This window comes from Lissotriton vulgaris, chromosome 11, assembly GCF_964263255.1.
Source record: "Lissotriton vulgaris chromosome 11, aLisVul1.2, whole genome shotgun sequence".
NCBI lineage: Eukaryota > Metazoa > Chordata > Amphibia > Caudata > Salamandridae > Lissotriton > Lissotriton vulgaris.
The window spans coordinates 1,110,028,737-1,110,049,109 of NC_141699.1; the positions used below are offsets into that span (position 1 = coordinate 1,110,028,737).

The 20,373-nt window shown below is 46.6% G+C and overlaps 1 protein-coding gene across 1 annotated transcript in view; it reads left to right on the plus strand.

Annotated features, from left to right (window-relative positions):
- LOC147684257 (putative cation-transporting ATPase 13A4) overlaps nucleotides 1-20,373 on the plus strand; it is a 301,484-nt gene that overhangs the window by 207,392 nt on the left and 73,719 nt on the right. The window contains exons 22-23 of the mRNA XM_086944654.1: nucleotides 3,332-3,374; nucleotides 10,445-10,554. Of these exons, the coding sequence (XP_086800780.1) occupies nucleotides 3,332-3,374; nucleotides 10,445-10,554 (153 nt within the window). The remainder of the gene's footprint in view (nucleotides 1-3,331; nucleotides 3,375-10,444; nucleotides 10,555-20,373) is intronic.

Below are 20,373 nucleotides of genomic sequence, written 5' to 3' on the forward strand. Positions count from 1 at the left end.
GCTGCGTCAGACTACTGACCAGAAGATGGCCTCTGGCAGTCTAGTGGACCAGGGACTGTGGCCTCGGGCTGTCACATGGACCAGGGATGGTGGCAGACTAGTGGACCAGTAAGGGTGGCTGCTTCAGACTAGAGACCAGGGGATTGCCTTGGGCAGCCAAGTGGTAAAGAAAGAGTGGTCTTGGGCAGCTTAGTGGACCATTTTGGGTGGCATTGGCAGCCTAGGGTGGTCTTGGGCAGCCTAGTGGACCAGGGACTGTGGCCTTGGGCTGTCACATGGACCAGGGATGGGGCCCTTATGCAGCTAAGTGGACCAGGGAAGTTTGGACTCAGTAGACTAGGGAACCAGTGAGTGTAGCCGCGTCAGACTAGTGACCAGGAGATGGCCTCAGGCAGCCTAGTGGACCAGGGACTGTGGCCTCGGGCTGTGGCCTAGGGCTGTGGCATGGACCAGGGATGGTGCACTTGTGCAGCAAAGTGGACAAGGAGGAGTGGCCTTAGGCAGCCTAGTGGACCAGTGTGGGTGTCCTCGGCAGCCTAGGGTGGTCTCGGGCAGCCTAGTGAAGCAGAGGGGTGGTTTAGGCAGCCCAGGGTGTTCTCAGGCAGCCTCGTGGACAAGCAGGGTGGCCTTGGCAGCCTAGGGTGGTCTAAGACAGCCTAGTGAACCAGGGGGTGGCCTAGGGCATGCTAGGGTTGTATTGGGCAGCCTAGTGGATCGTAGAGGTGGCCTCTGCAGCCTAGGGCGGTCTCAGGCAGCCTAGTGGACCAAGCAGGGTGGCCTCTACAGCCTAGGGTGGTACCCCAAGCATCCTCCCTCAGCACCACCCTCTTCAACGTCTACAAAGCCCTCCTTGCAACCATTCAGAAACCATAGGCTCAGCATCATCTCCTATGCCGACGACACTCAGCTCATCCTCTCCCTCACAAAGGAACCCACATCACCAGGTACAACTTCCAAAAAAGGATGAAAGCCATCGAAACCTGGATGAGCAACAGCTGGCTGAAGCCCAACTCGGAGAAAACAGAAGTCCTCATCCTCAGCTCCACCCCCTCTGCATGGGACGACACCTGGTGGCCCTCGCCCTCGAAACCCACCCACCCCAATGGACCATACACACAACCTCAGCATCATACTGGACTCATCACTCACCATGAGTCGCCAGATCAACACTGCATGCTTCAACACCCTCCGCATACTCTGCAAGACATTCAAGTGAATCCCCCCCGACTCCAGGAAAACGGTCACTCATACACTCGTCACCAGCAGGCTGGACTACAGCAATGCACGCTAAACCGGAATCAACAAAAAACTCCTCTGCAAACTCCAGACCGTCCAGAACACCGTAGCCAGACTAATCCTCGATATCCCACAGCACAACCACATCACCTAACGCCTCTGTGACATCCATAGGCTCCCTGTCGAAAGAAGAATAACATTCAAGCTGCTCACGCACGCTTACAAGGCCCTCCGCAACACTGGATCCAAATACCTCACCAACCGTATCGCCTTACATGCCCCCAAGAAAAACATCTGCTCAGCTGACATCTCCCTCGCCACCGTCCCACACTTCTACAGGACCAGAACAGGTGGAAGGTCCTTCTCCTACCTTGGAGCCAAGGCCTGGAACAAACTCCCTCTTCACCTCCAATGAAGCCCAACACTGCACCTGTTCAGGAAGGACTTCACGACCTGGCTCGTGAAATTACCCCAACAGAGCTGCTCACACCCACCCTCCAGCGCCTTGAGACCTAACGGGTGAGTAGTGCGATTTACAAAACCCTGATTGATTGATTGATTGATTGATTGATGGATTATGTAGGTTATTTTCCCTTCACTGGTAACATTCAATTTTGTTATAAACTGTATAGACAGGTTGCATTGCACATAGCAATCACATTCGCACAGTACTTGGTGTGAAAACAGCACTTCCTGGGGTCGTACTATACATGCGGTGCATTTTCCTTCATGCTGTGGTGCACTTTTTAAAAGGTGCTCCTGCGCAATGAAGGGAAATGAGTCATATTATGATGAAAGTGCTGTCCCCGGGGCAGTTGCAAACTTGCGCTACCCTGAAGGCAGCGCATTCATGTGAAGAACGGAGCAGCTGCTTTGAAGCAGCTCAGTGTCTTCTCAGTGCAGGTGGCAACCTGTCAGCACTTTGAGAGGGAATAGAGGGGCATATTACCAAGGGTGGCAATATTGAATTATTGCCGATTTAGCGGCCGTTTTCGGCAACTAAGCGGCGATAATTCTATCGCTCTATTACCAAGCTGTCGCTAACTGATGTTAGCGACAGCTTTTAGGCGATAGCGAGCGGTTTGGGGCCCATTTTGTATGTCAGCGATATTTATCGCTAATGACATGCAAAGTGGACGTTCCCAACCTGTTAGCGACTGAAACAGTTGCTAACCTCGCTATCTCCTGTTACCAATTACCAACGCAGGCGTAGCGATGGAAATATTCCCGCTATCGCCAAAAACTAACACCTGCTCTGACCAGTTCTTAGCTACGTTATCCAATGGGAGGTGGATAACATGGCTAAGAGCATTTGGTCGCTAATGCATGAATATCGCTGAATTTTCAGCGATATTCATGCATTTTGCATGATTTTTATCGCTTTTGAGATAAACCTTGATAATAGCAAAGTATCTCAGCGATAAAAATTGTCGAAGCGCGGCAATAAAATTATTGCCACTAACCCTGCTTAGCGATAAATATCGCTATTTCTTGGTAATGTGCCCCAGAGATCCCCTTGCAGGTGGGTATAGTGAGTGATTGTACCCGCCTGCAAGGGAATATCTGGGGGGTCCATGGGGCACCCTTTCCCCCACAAAAGGGCAGCTATGAGGGGACACACTGACAGTACGCTATCTTTAGGTAGTTGCGCCTCCTTAGAGCTTCTTTGCCTCTAAGCAGGCATCTGTAATAAAATGCGTGGGAGCTGAGGGGAAGGGATTACGTCATTTACATGGGGCATACCACCATGAAAATGAGGGAACACCCCCTGAAGATAGCGATGGTGCTTTATGTGCCCCAGTGCTTTTGGTATTACAGAAGAGGCCGCACAAGCGTCTGCAGACCCTTCTGTAATACAAAAGTTTCCTGGGGGGCGCAAAAAGCATGCGCAAACACCAGTTGCACTCCCAGGGCACTTGTAAAATACGGCCCCTGTTTGTGCATGGGTCTTTATAAATTGGGGCCAGCTTCCCCTTCATGAAGATGCCAAAGTGAAAAGCATTTGTTTCAGCTGTATGTTCATGATTGCATTATTATTAGTTAAAAAACATATGTAATATACTTAAAATTCAGATACTGTTATCTTTTGTTACAGTTACTATGTTGGAATGTGTGGAGATGGAGCTAATGATTGTGGGGTGAGTATAAGAGCACGTGCATGTTTCTTGAATCTAATGTGACCTTTATTCAGAACTCTAAAAAAGCATAAATGCTCCGTGATAGTGTTTGCCAGCATCGAAGAGTAAGAGCTATTGATACAGGGCACAATTGAGACCAGGTAGTAGCCTGCCTCTTGAGAGTCAGTGCTCAGGGTTAAAAAATATAGGACCTTTTGTTGTCCACAAACCAATTAGTGGCATGGCATGCTCCCCCTGTTTAAAAAGTGAGAAGTGGCTGTCCCTACTTTAGAGATTTGATGTAACTTTAATCTTGCCACCCCCCCCATCATAGACCAACTAATGACCTCACACTGCTGGAGACCAACCATAACTCTTTTTTTGAGCAAGCGTTGGCCCCCAAACCACGAGTTTGCCTAAACTCTGCATTCTCAGGAACAGTACTTCCCAGAGCCAACTTTTTAACAGCATCAACTCTATTGGGTTTACATCTGAGTATCAACCTGGCTAAATGAGTGGAAGGGCTGTAGGGAGGGAACTGCTGCGAAGAATGTGTGGCAGCGATGAGTGATGCCAGCTGTGAGCTCAAATTCTGATCAGCTTCTGACCAAATAACTAGTTTCACATTAAAGCATGCACTACCTGAAAATAAATCATTCGGACAGGAAAGCATCCCCAGCACTGAGTAGACACAACTGTAAAAAACTCTTCACAGGATGAACCTGTGGCAGCCACACAGAAGCCCAGGTTCCTTGCCTTCAAGCTACAGTGCCATCTTTTATGGGAAGCTAAGATTTGGCTGGAGGCAACCCAGTGACTATTAAGTCCACTCCGTGCCCCCGGTCTGCACAGTGGCCCACTTGTCTATATGATGCATATATGAGGAGCAGATAATTCACATTATGAAATCAACTCTTCTGAAAAAACCTGCATACTCCATAAGTTTCTTTACTATCTACTCACAGAAATAATGTTCAGCATGAACTTTGAACTTTCATATGAAGCCAATTAGAGGTCCGCTTGCAAAGATATATTCTTGAGAATGGATTTGATTTTTTGGGAAACATCCATTCAAAATAATATTGACTCTCCATAGCTGGGAAACCTTTTATATAGATTTTCTTGCCATTGGTTTTTTATTTTCAAGAAGACAGACTTGGGACACCATCATTCTTTCACCCACGCCCCTGGTTTCATTTTCTCCTCCTTTATGCATCTCTGGTTCTACCAGGGCATTGCTGGCCAGGGTGAGTTTTGGTATGTCGCTTACTAGTCATGATGGGGTGACCAGAAATTGATGGGATTTTAAAGATTTTAAAATCACAAATTAGCATAATGATAGGACCAGAAATGACATTGCTTGACCTTATGCACAATGGTTGTGTCACTGGAAAGAGGTAGGGTGACGAAAACAAAACTACAGCAGCCTACCGCTTTAGAAGGGCGGCCTTTCAACAAAATGAGGGGATGCATTATCTATATTGTTCTAGGATACAGAGTTCAGTTTTTAGACTCCCTGTCAATGTGCCAACCTGAGATGGAAACCCAGTTGGTCTGAATTTACCCTGCACCCTACTAAACAAAATGAGGTTCCTTGAGGCAATGATCAACCCTGTGAGACTTTACAAGGATAGTTAGTAGATCCCCAAAATGTATTTCATTGAAGAATAACAAACTCAAGAATCTTTGAAAACTATGGATACATTTTAAAACGTTATTTTAATGTCAAAGCCCTATTCTAGTGCACACAATATGCATTGCAACTACAATAAAGACTAGCTTGGCAGCAGAAACTTTTACTAGATGGGTAAATAAAAGGAATAACTCAAACATGATTGCTGTGTGCTTTTATTGCAATTCTACCTTCATTCTGCTATTTCTAAGCACTAAAACTAATTTTAGCACAGCAGCAAATACAAACCTATCTTGAGATGCCTGTTTGAACAATAATGCTTGCATTCAGTATAATAGCAAGGCCTGCTATTCACATCATGCGTCGCCAGCTACACTAATAAGACCAGCAAGCAAAGGTTATATGCCTCCCTCTCTAGCAGCTTTCAATTGGAGTCAGTGATAGGATTCTGCAACACTGGTATTTGCCTGGGTGAAGGTTTCTCTGTAACCACTGATACTTTGTGCTCAGCTGTTTTACCAGGATTTCACTGTTGTTGAATCTCTCAGAACGAACAGTTAACAGAGAGTGGCCTGATGCCTTTTTCTTTTTTGCTCTTTGAGACAATGTTCTTTTGAATAATAGAAATAAACAAGACACATAGTTATGAGCCTTCTAGAAATTCTTTTGAAATCAATAACACAGTATGTCAGTCGTCTGTTAGAAAAAATAATTTGAATATATTCAGGCAAACTTCATTATCATATTGCAAAAAGAAATTACAAACTAAATGTGTATTTTTTTATATATTACATGTATTCACTTTTTATTGACTGCACATGTCAGTCAAGAAGGGGAATACTCAGTTGAAAAAAGCTATCATAATCATAACATCCCCGGAATTATAATAGAGGAGGTGTTACAGCTATAGGAACTATTGTTTCTGACTTCTTCTGCAGGGATACCATGGCCTGCTGAAGAATATTCACACCTTGCCCCACTGAATCTCAACCTTCATTAACTATGTTAGAGCACAGAGGCCTCCGGGGGTAAGAAGAAGGGGAGGGGGAAGAAAAGACAGAACATAGTCATTGATCCAATGGTCAATACCTAATCGAGAAGATTAAAACTCATTACTATTTCTGTATTACTTTAGTGGTCATACACACCTAGAATGAAACCCACCTATTGGTTAACATACTATTTCTTGGCTGTCTACCTCTCGTTAAAAATGGGTATTTACAGTTTTATATCTAGAAAAAAATGTATAAAGAATCATGAACTTAGAATGTGAGAGTGACATTAATATATCCATCAAAAGCATGTGCCCAAGAATTCTTAAGTGCGGGTTCCTGGCGATTAGACTATGATTATCTATGTTCATGACATTTCTTATGCCCACACTAATAGAAGAACTATTATGTCGCACTCTGCTATAGGTTTCTTCCTTTAATCGAAATAGCACCAATTGCTGATCTTTAGGTTTAGTGAGTTGATTCCTAGAACAGTTCTGCTTTCTGTCAGTAGATGTTGATGCTGATTCTTCATTAACACAAAAAGAATCAACTTGTGTCAAAAAACACTTTCTGAGTTCCAGTCTCTAAACCACAAAAAAATAAACAAATAATATTGGCTTCAGCAAGCTGCATCAATCCTTAAGTAATAGGCTACACATAATGAGTTCCAGTCTCTTTAACTCGCACAAGATAAACACATATTATAAGGCTTTGGGTAACTGCAACAATGCTTATATAATTAGCAGAAAAACAAAACCTGTTTTCTTATAGATGGGCAGTCAATAATCCTTGGAAAAGAATAGCAGGAAAGGCAGAGATTATGGCATCCTCCTGATGGCTTGCATTTTAGGGTGGCCTTGATCAGTAGATTGAGAAATTATGAAAATTGTGTGCACTCATTGTGAGACTATCAGAAAACCATTATCTATGACTTTGAATGTGGTGATCATTATCTTTCTATCAGTTGTCCTAATTGTTTCACAACTTTCCTATCTGAATATTCCTGTTCTTCATGCACACATCAATATCCGGTGGCCATAAGGCTATTCCATTAGAATCAAATACAGTCAAAATATATGTCCCACTTTGCCCATATTGTTTAATTCCGCATCAGCGATGCTACCCTGGAAACTGTCAAAAGGACCTTTGCAATGGATGGTGTCTTTAGATCTGTAGTTGACGCAAACCCAGTGCATGTACTCTGCTGGAACATCTTGATCAAAAATATAATTTCTCGATGAATCATGCATGTGCTAAATAAAGCCTCTATACTTTTTATTTGCCAAAACTTCATTCCCCAAATACTTCTTTCATTTATATTAACTTTCTAACATTTGTAACCTTTTATAGAAAGAGATTCACTAGACTGTGCAGAGTGTATGAACATGTGTTTGATGATGAGAATCGTTTAAGGCTTTTCTGTTTTTTGAGAAGAATTAAAAGATGGGTGTGACCTGTTAATACTAGTAAAATAAAATAACCTTTTCTGGAAATGTCTATGACAATTAATGAGTGGGGCCCTGCAGTGCTTCCACTTGGTATAATTATATATTTCCTGGGGGCTCTTTGTTATATGGATGTAATGATGTCCATAAGGATGAAAACAAAACAGCTCTTCGTGATTTTTATCATTTAATTAAGGACTTCCGTTATACAGGGCAGCATAGTAAAACAAATCACACATCTACAGTTTAACAGAGTTTATGTCCCAGATTTGCAAAGAAATCAGTAATTATAATGTAATTGGTGAAACTTTTAAAACAAAAGGAATTTGAATCATTTCTGTCGGACCAATAATTTGATATGGAACATTTTCCCAAACAACACTGTTCATCATAGGATACACACTAATGTTCAAAGCATGATCACTATAATATACAATGTGTGAAGAGAAATGTGCAATTCCTGAAATACAGGAAATGCCACTTTCTTATCAGGAATATAGTTGCCATGTACCATAAACAAAATTATAATCAGCATTATACTCCACATTAAAAATAAAAAATACTCCAGTGCCAATCCAAATCTATTGCCCTGGTCAAAGAATGTATCTATTGTGAAACTAACAGCAATCAATGGACCAGCTCTAGCACTGATTAACTGGATGATGAAATACAATTTCTCTTCTTTTAAAAATCAGAATCAGAATCATTCCCAAAAATACTGTTTTATGTAATGGAATAAGTTCAAGCTGCTCTCACAGTGGCACCTATTAAGTCACAGCAGAATGTCCAATAGTTGGGATCATTACTCTTTGTAAACAGTCAAATACTTCCAGCCTGTGTGCAAAGTCATGAACTCCTAAAAGAGAAGTTTGATTCCTAAATTTCTTATGTTATTACGATACTAAGATAAATGTATTTATTCCAAATTGATTGTGTTGTTTATAAACAACATATCTAAAAATCATGCATTTATGTCTTTTCCATTCTTTTGTATGTTTGTTTATCCACTCATTTTCAAATTATTTGCTCTGTTTCCTGCAACACCATTACACAATGGCAACCACTTAGCCTTTGCCTGGAGTACCTTTTCTATTTGGCTAAATAAAGACATCCTCCACGCCATATAACTGGACACCGGTCACATAACACATGATCTCTGCTCTATAGCCTGTGGACAGATACATATGGAATGTTTGGGTCTTTAGCCAGCTGTTGGTTAAATAGCAGAGATTATGTAATATTTTGGTGGCCCTTATGTATTTGGCCTGCAGTCGGATATATCTCATTTCCTTAAAAAACAACCCTTTACCACTGTTTTGTGTTAACTATGCCAGGAGCCCTCACTGGCTCTTGCTGACCTTGAGTTGTACCTTTGTAGCAGGGATTCCGTTCCTATACAGAACTGTGCATAGAGACCCAGGACCTCAGTGAATTAGGGTGTGCCAAAACCCACCTTAGTGCCCAGAATCCCCTACCAGACTAGCATCAGTGACTCATTGGGTTCTCGTCCTATAGCAAAATACACCAATGATTAGTCAACCCAGAACATGCGACTTACGATACCTCAGGTAAAGTGGACAACAAGAACACTCTTTCGTTACACTCTCATACCAATCCAAAACAAGGAGTAAATGAGAAACTAGCTAGTTCGGAATGGTTATTTCTAACACCGTGATCTCAGGCGCAGCACCTTAGCTAATACGGGTAAACATATTATAAGAAGCAAGGTGTCAGCATTGTTACTATTCCATAAAATACAAAGGGAGAAAGCATGTTATAATGCTAACTGCAAACAGGTTGAATATACACCTAGATTTCACCCTCCCTTGCTAGTAGGTTATATTATAACTAATAGAAGGTTTCATAGGCTTACATAGGCGGCCCCATACCTCTGGTAATTAGCAGGAGTGGATCACATCAGTTTCTTCACGAGCTCGGAGCATTCGGATGTTCTCCAAGTGTGTGTAATCATGCCTACGCAGTGCATTATTAAACGCGCCAATATCAGGCCTGGCCACAGCTGCATATGTGTTATGTCTAGAACATGCGCTGATCAGTTAGAAAACAACCTCAGTGTGCAAGATAACCTTGACAGTCTCGGCTCATACTGTGCAGACTAAACTATCGAAGCAGCCTAGAAATGCAGCAAAACAAGTTATTCTCATGTAAAGCAAAGTATTCAATGTTTCTCTAAACATCAGCGCAAGAGCGTGTCATGTGCAAAGCAGAGCAGGAAAGGAAAAATGGCGTTTAAACTTCTAATAAGCCCATGCCAACTTAACACTGTGTAAATGTACAGGTCAACCCCACGACACCTTGGGAATGAATGGAACATTCTTGTTTCATTAGTGAGGGTAGACAAGTTATTCCATAATCACTGCTTCAGTCTGGGCAGTGGTATTCAGGTGTTCACACCGGGGGGCTCCAAGACTATTAGCTTCCGGAAAAGGAAGTCTCAGAGCCAAATAAACCTGTGGGGGCTTCTGGAAAAAACAACAAGAGGCAAATAGGGTCCAAGTGCATCTCGCAGGTCCACAGGTGGCCTCATTAGAGGATGAACAGCAGCATGATAATTGGAGCCCTAATGAATCCACCAAACAATTGGGGATTAGGAGGAAGAAATAGGTGCCAGCTCCCCCACACTCGTATTGTATGAAAGATATTTGAACCAACTCTCAGAAACCCAAGACTCCTGAGCATCTCACTGCAGTGGATCAAATGGAACATTTCATGGGGTGAGTGGAAGCTGACAAAAATGTAGGGATGCCTAGTACAGGCGCATTTAGTTAACCAAGATGTCTTTTGAGGCACTATGAGGGCATAGGGGCATCTTCAGTCCATTGCAAGTGGCAGAACTCCAAGTGACAGTTCTCTTTTCCAGCACCTTGGTAAGCACTGGGGAGTCCACATTGAGCCAGCAATTACTTAGAACAGTGGGTATAAAATGGTCCAGATGATGTATTTCTCTACAAGTTGTTTTGTAGCTTTTCCTGAAACGCATATGTGATTTTCTTTCAGGCCTTAAAAATGGCCCATGTTGGAATCTCCCTGTCAGAGCAGGAGGCGTCAGTGGCCTCACCGTTCACTTCCAAAACTCCCAACATTCAGTGTGTCCCAAAGTTAATCAAGTAAGTTTGTCAATCTGTCATCAATTAAAGTGTTCTGTCTAATGTGCTTTCATTGTAAGTGGGATAAAGTACCCACCCCTCTGTCACATTTTATACAGATGTTACAAGTAACTGAGTTTCATGAACTTATATCAGTACTTGGCCTTCGGACTCGCGCCTCCACATGGTATTGGAACTAAGCTGTAACTTGCAATATAATTGTAATGTATAATAGGGGATACTTTTTTAGATAGATAGATAGATAGATAGACAGACAGACAGACAGACAGTGTAATGTGGGGGTATAATGCACCTTTAGTATATAAGAGAATACTAAGCTGTGTCACTTTCATATGCAATGCTCTGTTCAGTTCTACATCTATTATACACTGCAAATGAGTAACCAGGTATTGACTGCTGAAGTCTGGGCTAAAGTTCTATTGATAGCTTGAATAGTGTTGACAAGTTTAAACAATTGGGCCAGATTTCTCATTCTTACATGCAACACAGCAAAACACTGCACGAGCAGGAGAGGGCAAGAATGTGCCATATTCACCAATATATGGCGTATTCCTGCTCTCTCTCTACGCTGGAGCACTTCAGGCAGCTCGTGCCAATGCAGGCACCCTTGCCCCATGGTGCCAGGGTGCCAGCGCTGAAGGCAGGATTGTTCTTGTGCAGGAAGGGGCACATTCTTTCTTAAAAACAATCGTCTGAGTTGTGTTTCTCTTTCTAAGTGTGCAGCCGAATGCATCTCACATATAAAGAGGAAATAACACGGATAAATAAAGATATTTTTTCTGGTTACGCCTCTCCAGGGGAGGTTTTGCATTTTGGCGCATTCCCTGGTTTACCAGTGTCGGTAACTCTGGGATTCCGCCAAAATCCATGAGTGGATGCATGGGAACACCCATGGTCCACCCTTAGGACACCGTCTCAACACCGAGCAAAGCAGGGCAGCAATGTGCGCTGCCTTGAGTTGCCTTCAGATTTACCAAGCACCGCAGGGCCATGCGAGGTGGCCTTGCGGGATAAGTCTGGCTTTTGGATTGCATCGCCCTTGCGCCACCATGCATGACGCAAGAGCAATGCAATACAATGATGAATCTGCCCATGGGTTTTGTGTCTCAAGGAAACTGATTGTTTGTGCTGTTTCTGGTCTTGGGATTATCTGGCAAAATGGGAAAAGATCCTGTACTAGAATTTGTATTTAATCTCAAGTGCTCCACCCAAGGTGTACATACCTGGTATGGATCTTCCTACAAACCACAGGAGCAATATTGACTTGTACACAAATGATAACAAGATGGCTCACACCTATTGCAGACAGGATACTAGCATCAATCCATCAATCAGGAGTTTATATAGTGCGGCTACCTACCCATGAGGGTCTCAAAGGTACTGCATAACCCTAGAACTTGTGCATTTTGTTGTTTAGTATCTGACACATACACCTCAAAGTTGTCTCATAATTTAAACTGAAGGAACCTTGAAAGATTTCAGGAGTGGGCACATTATTGTCCTGCATAAAGTTCAGTGTCATCGAGTCCCGCAGCAAAGCACCCATTCAGGTATTGGGCCCAGTATCAGCTCACCAGCAGGTGAAATGCACATCCCAAAGAAAAGGTAGAAATCCCTGCATACTCCCTGGGTCTGGCTAGACACTGCAGCTGTCTGTGATCTAATTTCAACAATTCTTTAGGATATATACAGAACAGTCTTTAGCTCCACTCCAAAGGAGTATTTCCCACTCACTGCGTGCTATTGGCTGTTTGGTGTTTCATTCCATTTTATAGGAATTGCTTCCATTGTAAAGCAAGAGGGACTATTTTACAGTCACTCATCTCACTGTTCCACACATTCAATTCTTTATCTCCATATTCTTTCTATACTGTAAGGAATCCTGTTGATATTACTTAACCAGGATCTACTCCAAGGGTTTAATTTTACAACCCTTAGTAAATGAGACAGCTATGCTTTGCTAAAATATCATAATTTAGTGGCACCTACCCAATCAACGCCTACTAAGTTCTACACAGTAAAATTTTAAATGGAAGCCCAGCATAACTGAACACATATACCACTTTTCACTGTGAATTGTTTATATCAGACACATCATTGAAGACTGAACTCTGTGGTATCCATTGATGAGCTGACAGACCTCAGCTAGGCATGGACAGTGTTGAGCTAGCCCTCATTTTCAGATTCTGATCCTCTTTTCACCATCAGTTTAAGCCATGTAAGGACTAACATCCCTGGTGCGACCTTTTTAAATGTCAATGGAGCCCGAGTCAATCAGGTAGAATGCACGCGTTGCTGCAACAGTGCCTGCAAAATGTAATAACCAGAGTCAACTAAGAGTGAGTGAAATCAAAAGAATTCCATAAGCAGGAGATTGTCAGGTGGGTCCATTTGATGAAGGAACAACCTTGAACAAGGGCTGTCAAAGAACTTTAGGAACTTTGACGCCTTTTTCCACCATGTGAAGTCCAGTAAGCGGTAGATTAAAACCTAAACTCCCCCAGGGCCATTCATTGCTACAATTTCCAAAATAGGCAAAAGCGGTGAGCAGCATTACAAAAGCAGAGGGTCTGAATAAACCACACTTCTGGTAATCTACTGCAGAGGCCAATGCACAACCAGATAATCAAACAGCAACTTTTAAAATATTATGGCAAGACCTCAGTATCAATTAGCCACCCACAAGCTGTGACAAGCAACAAACAGCAGGCGGGAAACACCATTCAACGTGGTCTTTGAACCTTCTTAGAAAACACCTGTCCAGCCTTCTCCCTTTCACCTTGAAAGGAAAAAGGTCGATGATCATTCAGCAATTAATCAACTCGTAGAAATTGCAGTCAGCATGGAATGGTGTGATAGACTGTGATAGGGCGAGAGAACGATGGAGGAGAGCGTGTGATATTGAGCAGTGCCCTGGATCCTGTCAGTTATCATGGCTACATTACTAAGTACTTGTGTTGTCCTTGATTGACGCAAGTCATCAAGGCAACACGAGTCCTTATCTGGGATTTACGAAGCCACGGAAAGCCCCTTTGAATGGCCCTGTGTGGAATGTAAGGCAGTGCATAGCGCTAGCTAGCATTACCTTGCATTAGGAAGGCATGGCATGTGTGGAGCATGGGTGATTCTGGTGCGTCCCAGATTTCTAAAGACTTGTAAACCTAGAATGCGTCAAATTGCTATGTCTACCCCAGTGAGGCGTAGGAAGGAGAAATATCATTCCTCCTCTGTATTTCCTTTTTCCACGTGTACAAATAGAGAGAGGTTAATGCCTCTAAGGATTGTATTTGTTCAGGAACGATTCCCTTCCTGCACAAAAACAATCCTTCCTGGAATGCAGGCACCCACTGCGCCAGGGAGCAAGGATACCTGTGTTAGCCCTAGGCAGCACCCACTGCGCCAGGGAGTAAGGATACCCGTGTTGGCGCTAGGCAGCACCCACTGCACCAGGGAGCAAGGATACCCGTGTTGGCGCTAGGCAGCACCCACTGCACCAGGGAGCAAGGATACCCGTGTTGGCGCTAGGCAGCACCCACTGCACCAGGGAGCAAGGATACCCGTGTTGGCGCTAGTCAGCACCCACTGCACCAGGGAGCAAGGATACCTGTGTTGGCGCTAGGCAGCACCCACTGCGCCAGGGAGTAAGGATAGCCGTGTTGGCGCTAAGCAGCACCCACTGCACCAGGGAGTAAGGATACCCGTGTTGGCGCTAGGCAGCACCCACTGCACCAGGGAGCAAGGATACCCGTGTTGGCGCTAGGCAGCACCCACTGCACCAGGGAGCAAGGATACCCGTGTTGGCGCTAGGCAGCACCCACTGCACCAGGGAGCAAGGATACCCGTGTTGGCGCTAGTCAGCACCCACTGCACCAGGGAGCAAGGATACCTGTGTTGGCGCTAGGCAGCACCCACTGCGCCAGGGAGTAAGGATAGCCGTGTTGGCGCTAAGCAGCACCCACTGCACCAGGGAGTAAGGATACCCGTGTTGGCGCTAGGCAGCACCCACTGCACCAGGGAGCAAGGATACCCGTGTTGGCGCTAGGCAGCACCCACTGCACCAGGGAGTAAGGATAGCCGTGTTGGCGCTAAGCAGCACCCACTGCACCAGGGAGTAAGGATAGCCGTGTTGGCGCTAAGCAGCACCCACTGCACCAGGGAGTAAGGATACCGGTGTTGACGCTAGGCAGCACCCACTGCACCAGGGAGTAAGGATACCTGTGTTGGCGCTAGGCAGCACCCACTGCACCAGGGAGTAAGGATACCGGTGTTGGCGCTAGGCAGCACCCACTGCACCAGGGAGTAAGGATACCCGTGTTGGCGCTAAGCAGCACCCACTGCACCAGGGAGTAAGGATACCGGTGTTGGCGCTAGGCAGCACCCATTGCACCAGGGAGCAAGGATACCCGTGTTGGCGCTAGGCAGCACCCACTGCGCCAGGGAGCAAGGATACCCGTGTTGGCGCTAGGCAGCACCCACTGCATCAGGGAGCAAGGATACCTGTGTTGGCGCTAGGCAGCACCCACTGCGCCAGGGAGAAAGGATACCCGTGTTGGTGCTAGGCAGCACCCACTGCACCAGGGAGCAAGGATACCCGTGTTGGCGCTAGGCAGCACCCACTGCACCAGGGAGCAAGGATACCTGTGTTAGCCCTAGGCAGCACCCACTGCACCAGGGAGCAAGGATACCTGTGTTGGCGCTAGGCAGCACCCACTGTGCCAGGGAGAAAGGATACCCGTGTTGGTGCTAGGCAGCACCCACTGCGCCAGGGAGCAAGGATACCTGTGTTGGTGCTAGGCAGCACCCACTGCACCAGGGAGCAAGGATACCTGTGTTGTTGCTTGGCAGCACCCACTGCACCAGGGAGCAAGGATACCTGTGTTGGTGCTAGGCAGCACCCACTGCGCCAGGGAGCAAGGATACCCGTGTTGGCGCTAGGCAGCACCCACTGTGCCAGGGAGAAAGGATACCCGTGTTGGTGCTAGGCAGCACCCACTGCACCAGGGAGCAAGGATACCCGTGTTGACGCTAGGCAGCACACAGTGCGTCAGGGAGCAAGGATACCCGTGTTGGCGCTAGGCAGCACCCACTGCACCAGGGAGCAAGGATACCTGTGTTGGTGCTAGGCAGCACCCACTGCGCCAGGGAGCAAGGATACCCGTGTTGATGCTAGGCAGCACCCACTGCACCAGGGAGCAAGGATACCTGTGTTGGTGCTTGGCAGCACCCACTGCGCCAGTGAGCAAGGATACCCGTGTTGGCGCTAGGCAGCACCCACTGCGCCAGTGAGCAAGGATACCGGTGTTGGCGCTAGGCAGCACCCACTGCGCCAGGGAGCAAGGATACCAATGTTGACGCTATGCAACACACAGTGCGTCAGGGAGCAAGGATACCCGTGTTGGCGCTAGGCAGCACCCACTGCGCCAGGGAGCAAGGATACCCGTGTTGGCGCTAGGCAGCACCCACTGCATCAGGGAGCAAGGATACCTGTGTTGGCGCTAGGCAGCACCCACTGCGCCAGGGAGCAAGGATACCCGTGTTGACGCTATGCAACACACAGTGCGTCAGGGAGCAAGGATACCCGTGTTGGCGCTAGGCAGCACCCACTGCGCCAGGGAGCAAGGATACCTGTGTTGGCGCCAGGGAGCACCCACTGCACCAGGGAGCAAGTATACCGGTTTTGGCGCTAGGCAGCACCCACTGCACCAGGGAGCAAGGATACCCGTGTTGGCGCTAGGCAGCAACCACTGCACCAGGGAGCAAGGATACCCATGTTGGCGCTAGGCAGCACCCACTGCGCCAGGGAGCAAGGATACCCATGTTGGCGCTAGGCAGCAACCACTGCCCCAGAGAGCAAGGATGCCCGCGTTGGCGCTTGGCAGCACCCACTGCGCCAGCAAGCAAGGATACCCGTGTTGGCGCTAGGCAGCACCCACTGCACCAGGGACCAAGGATACCCGTGTTGGCATTAGGCAGCACCCACTGCACCAGGGAGCAAGGATACCCGTGTTGACGCTAGGCAGCACCCACTGCACCAGGTAACAAGGATACCTGTGTTGGTGCTAGGCAGCACCCACTGCACCAGGGAGCAAGGATACCCGAGTTGGCGCTAGGCAGCACCCACTGCGCCAGGGAGCAAGGATACCCCTGTTGGCGCTAGGCAGCACCCACTGCACCAGGGAGCAAGGATATCCAAGTTGGCACTAGGCAGCACCCACTGCGCCAGGGAGCAAGGATACCCGTGTTGACGCTAGGCAGCACCCACTGCACCAGGGAGCAAGGATACCTGTGTTGGCGCTAGGCAGCACCCTCTGCACCAGGGAGCAAGGATACCCGTGTTGGCGCTAGACAGCACCCACGGCGCCAGGGAGCAGGGATACCCGTGTTGGCGCTAGGCAGCTCCCACTGCACCAGGGAGCAAGTATACCTGTGTTGGCGCTAGGCAGCGCCCACTGCGCCAGGGAGCAAGGATACCCGTGTTGGTGCTAGGCAGCACCCACTGCGCCAGGGAGCAAGGATACCCGTGTTGGCGCTAGGCAGCACCCACTGCGCCAGGGAGCAAGGATACCCGTGTTGGCGCTAGGCAGCAACCACTGCGCCAGGGAGCAAGGATACCCGTGTTGGCGCTAGGCAGCACCCACTGCACCAGGGAGCAAGGATACCGGTGTTGGCGCTAGGCAGCACCCACTGCGCCAGGAAGCAAGGATACCGGTGTTGGCGCTAGGCAGCACCCACTGCACCAGGGAGCAAGGATACCGGTGTTGGCGCTAGGCAGCACCCACTGCACCAGGGAGCAAGGATACCCGTGTTGGCGTTAGGCAGCACCCATTGCACCAGGGAGCAAGGATACCCGTGTTGGCGCTAGGCAGCACCCATTGCACCAGGGAGCAAGGATACCTGTGTTGGCGCTAGGCAGCACCCACTGCACCAGGGATCAAGGATACCTGTGTTGGCACTAGGCAGAACCCACTGCGCCAAGGAGCAAGGATACCCATGTTGGCGCTAGGCAGCACCCACTGCGCCAGGGAGCAAGGATACCCGTGTTGGCGTTAGGCAGAACCCATTGCACCAGGGAGCAAGGATACCCGTGTTGGCGCTAGGCAGCACCCATTGCACCAGGGATCAAGGATACCCGTGTTGGCGTTAGGCAGCACCCATTGCACCAGGGAGCAAGGATACCCATGTTGGCGCTAGGCAGCACCCACTGCGCCAGGGAGCAAGGATACCCATGTTGGCGCTAGGCAGCACCCACTGCACCAGGGATCAAGGATACCTGTGTTGGCACTAGGCAGAACCCACTGCACCAGGGAGCAAGGATACCGGTGTTGGCATTAGGCAGCACCCACTGCACCAGGGAGCAAGGATACCCGTGTTGACGCTAGGCAGCACCCACTGCACCAGGTAGCAAGGATACCTGTGTTGGTGCTCGGCAGCACCCACTGCACCAGGGAGCAAGGATACCCATGTTGGCGCTAGGCAGCACCCACTGCGCCAGGGAGCAAGGATACCCGTGTTGACGCTAGGCAGCACCCTCTGCACCAGGGAGTAAGGATACCTGTGTTGGAGCTAGGCAGCACCCACTGCGCCAGGGAGCAAGGATACCCGTGTTGGCACTAGGCAGCACCCACTGTGCCAGGGAGCAAGGATACCCGTGTTGACGCAAGGGATAAGAGACAGCAGGAAAGTGTCATATGTTTGTAAATATGATGCGTTTCTGCTGTCTCTCTTTCATGCGATGCAGCACAGCGCAGCACCTTGCCTCGTTACATTGCGTTGAGTGAAATGTAAGTAGATATCCCGCTGTATATCTGCTTCAAATGTATCAGCCTTCTTCAAATGGCCTGATTCCATCATGGCTCAAGGTTACTCAAATTTGGCAGGACATAGAACACAATTTCTTTGGGCCTAATTCACAGAACTAATTTACGGCAACATCCTAAACGTACTACCTTTGGTATTCACAGAAGGCATTTAGTAGTCTTAAATTAGGATTTAGTCTTAAATTAGGATTTTGTCCTAATTTAGGATTTTGTCTTAAATTAGGATTTTGTTGTAGGTTAGTTCTGTGAATCAGCCCTTTAGTCACTTCGGTTCCTAAAACATTGCTTTCAGGAACCAGGAAATAATTCAATGGTCTCTCTGTTTAAGGCCATTGTGCAATGATAAAAATGTGTTTGCCCATTGCTCTTAAATGAAGAGGTGAGAAAACCCAGGGTGTACCTCAAATATACAAGCCCAGGAAAGATTTACAAGACATGTGGGTAATGATTATAAGAATTTTTGAGAGAGCCCTAAGAATCTATCTGTTCTACATTGTTGGAAGATGTAGAAAAGATTGTTAGGAATTAGATACTACACTCCTTTTGTGGCTTGGTTGGAAAGCAGTTGTCAAAATAAATATGTCTACTCAGGTGCTATTTTACTTCCAGAAGTTGGCAATCCACAGGCCTAAGGTAGATATTCTCAGAATCCAACATTCATCTGGGGAATGAAAAGTCCTGAATAGTTAAGAGGTTGTTGATACTGTCCTAGTTAAAGTTATGCCTTCACTTTTATCAGTCCAGGGTTCATGAAACTGGCCGGCTCCAATATATCCAGTTAAAACAATGAGTAACAAAGGATGGTTTTGACCCCTACACAACATCAAATGCTTCTCCAGAACTGAAGGAAGTGATTTAGGAGGAGGCACTCAATGAATGACTGTCCATTAAAACACTAATGCATTAGGGGCCCGATGTAGGTCGGTCGGTAACGGCCGAAAATCGTTATTTTCGGCCGTTACCGACCGGTATACCTGAAATGGTATGTAGGGGCTCAATTTTACAGAATCGGTAATTTTACCGTTTCGGTAAAATGACCGATTCTGTAAAATACCGAATCGGTATTTTTACCGATTCGGTAATTCTCCGATGTAGGTGGGACTCTTCAGAGTCCCAGGAGCCTTAACGAATCGGTATTTTACCATCAAATCCAATTTGATGGTAAAATACCGATTCAGGTGTGCATGCACATGTGTGCATGCACACCTATGCCATGTGACAGGCAGACCTGCCCTTAGGGCAGGTATGCCTGCCACATGGCACCCGTGCCTGTTTTGGGGGTGCCAGAGGGTGTCAAAGTGACACCCCCTGCACCCTTGTGTGATTCGGTATTTACCGATTCTGTAAATACCGAATCGGTAATGCCCATTCATTCCTATGGGCTTTGAAGCCCATAGGAATGAATGGGCATTACCGATTCTGTATTTACAGAATCGGTAAATACCGATTGTTAAAGATTCGGTATTTCAACATCTGGATATACCTACATATCCACACTTTAGATTTACCGATTATTAATTACCGAATCGGTAAAATTCGGTAATTAAAAATCGGTAAATCTAATTTACCTACATCTGGCCCGAAGTCACAGTTTTCAACAAAATGAGTCCAAAACTCACAAAGGATCCACCTTCAATCCTCAATTCTTTTAAGACTTATTTATTGGACTCCAAAACCTTAAAAAAGAAGGGGAAATGCCAGCCAAGGTGTTTCGTCCTTCAAAAGGACTTCATCAGGGCTTACCGATTCTCAATTCTAGGAGATCAAGCTCAGATTTTCTATTGTCTGCTTCTCATCCTTAATTTGGATAGGAGCATGATTTTTGCTTTTTAACTTTCATGGGTAATCAGTGCTAGAACGGTATTCAATTATCACGTATGACGTATAAACACAGGGATGTCCCATCAAGCATGCACAATGTAATTTCCTGTCATGTGTAACCAGAATTAGGTATTATCAAAGAGTTTGACCGTTTGCTCCTTTTAAACAACAGCATGCTTCC